This window comes from Pyxicephalus adspersus, unplaced genomic scaffold, assembly GCF_032062135.1.
Source record: "Pyxicephalus adspersus unplaced genomic scaffold, UCB_Pads_2.0 Sca5909, whole genome shotgun sequence".
NCBI lineage: Eukaryota > Metazoa > Chordata > Amphibia > Anura > Pyxicephalidae > Pyxicephalus > Pyxicephalus adspersus.
The window spans coordinates 1-1,574 of record NW_027322909.1 but is presented as its reverse complement, the minus strand read 5'-3'; the positions used below and the strand labels follow the sequence as shown (position 1 = coordinate 1,574).

At 53.9% G+C, this 1,574-nt stretch overlaps 1 protein-coding gene across 1 annotated transcript; it reads left to right on the top strand.

The window, feature by feature from the left end:
* Positions 1–11: 11 nt before the first annotated feature.
* Positions 12–1,472, top strand: LOC140321504 (uncharacterized; the record flags this gene model as incomplete). Its single annotated transcript, XM_072398227.1, is given in 1 exon segment — positions 12–1,472. A coding segment is annotated over 1 exon segment (1,301 nt), but the record flags the coding sequence as incomplete, so codon positions are not given.
* Between the last annotated feature and the right edge of the window lie 102 nt (positions 1,473–1,574).

Below are 1,574 nucleotides of genomic sequence, written 5' to 3'. Positions count from 1 at the left end.
GTCAACAGGCGCCAGGATCGTCGGCTATTCGCAAGAAGGGGCTCTGTTGGATGTTCAACGAAGGAGTCTGTAAGTTCGGGGGGACCTGTCGCTTCCGGCACGAATGCTCCGGATGTGGGGGCAATCACGCCCTCGCACGGTGTTTCAAGTCCAGTGGCGGCAGAGCGAGCGATGGTGGTGGAAAAGGGGGTGACTCCGGTGCAGGTCGCAAGGATGCGCCCCTTTTTAAGTAGATACCCTGACAAGGCAGCTGCTAGGGTGTTGGAGGAGGGTTTTTCAAACGGCTTTTGGATCCCTAGTTCTGCGGTAAGGGGCAGTAAGGAGCCAGGGAACCTAAAGTCTGCACGGCAATATCCGGACGTGGTTAAAGACAAGTTGGCGAAGGAGGTGAGTTTGGGACGGATGTGTGGACCCTTTCCGGAACCGCCGCTGGACGATTTGGTGGTGTCACCCTTGGGATTGGTGCCTAAGAAGGAACTAGGTAAGTTCCGTTTGATCCATCATTTATCTTTTCCGCCGGGGGAATCGGTCAATGATGGGATCCATCCTGAGGAGTGTGCGGTGGCGTACGCATCCATTGATGCAGCCATTGCCTGGGTGCGGAGGTATGGAAAGGGGGCGTTGTTGGCAAAGGCGGATATTGAGGCAGCCTTCAGATTGCTTCCGGTTCATCCTCTTTGCATGCGTTTGTTGGGTTGTAAATGGGATGGGGGATATTATGTTGATCGGTGTTTGCCCATGGGGTGTTCAGTGTCATGTGCTTTGTTTGAGAAGTTTAGCACGTTCTTGGAATGGGTAGTTAGGACAGTTGCAGAAGTGGATTCAGTTATCCATTATTTGGACGACTTTTTGTTGATTGGGCCGGCGGAGAGCGGGGTGTGCAGGGTTTTGTTGGCCACATTGCAACATGTAGCGGAAACCTTTGGGGTGCCGTTAGCAGGGGAAAAAACGGAGGGTCCTACTACGGTCTTGACATTTCTGGGGATTGAGTTGGATACGGTGGTGATGGAATGTAGGTTGCCGCTGGCCAAGTTGGACGGTCTGCGAGGAGATGTTAGTCGGGCATTGGAGCGGCGCAAAATGCGTTTGCAGGAAGTGCAATCGCTCTTGGGTAAGTTGAATTTTGCGTGCAGAGTGATTCGGATGGGTAGGATTTTTTGTAGGCGGTTGGCGGCGGCGACGGCGGGGGTGCGGGCCCCGTCGCATTTTGTGAGGCTGTCCAAAGAGGTGAAGGCGGATCTGCGGGTTTGGGAGCAATTTTTGGTTGCGTTTAACGGTCGGGCGCTGTGGTTGGAAGGGCCGGTGACCGCGGTGGATTTGGAATTGTTCACGGATGCAGCAGGTTCCACAGGTTTTGGGGCCTATTTTGGGGGGAAATGGTGTGCAGGGGCGTGGCCTCAGTCCTGGGTGGATGCTGGGTTGGTGAGGGATTTGGTGGTTTTGGAACTTTTCCCGATTGTGTTGGCGGTGGAATTGTGGGGCAGGGAGCTAGCAAATAAGAAAGTGCGTTTTCATTGCGATAATTTGGGGGTGGTTCAGGCGGTGAATAAATTTTCGGTGTCTTCCATAGCAGC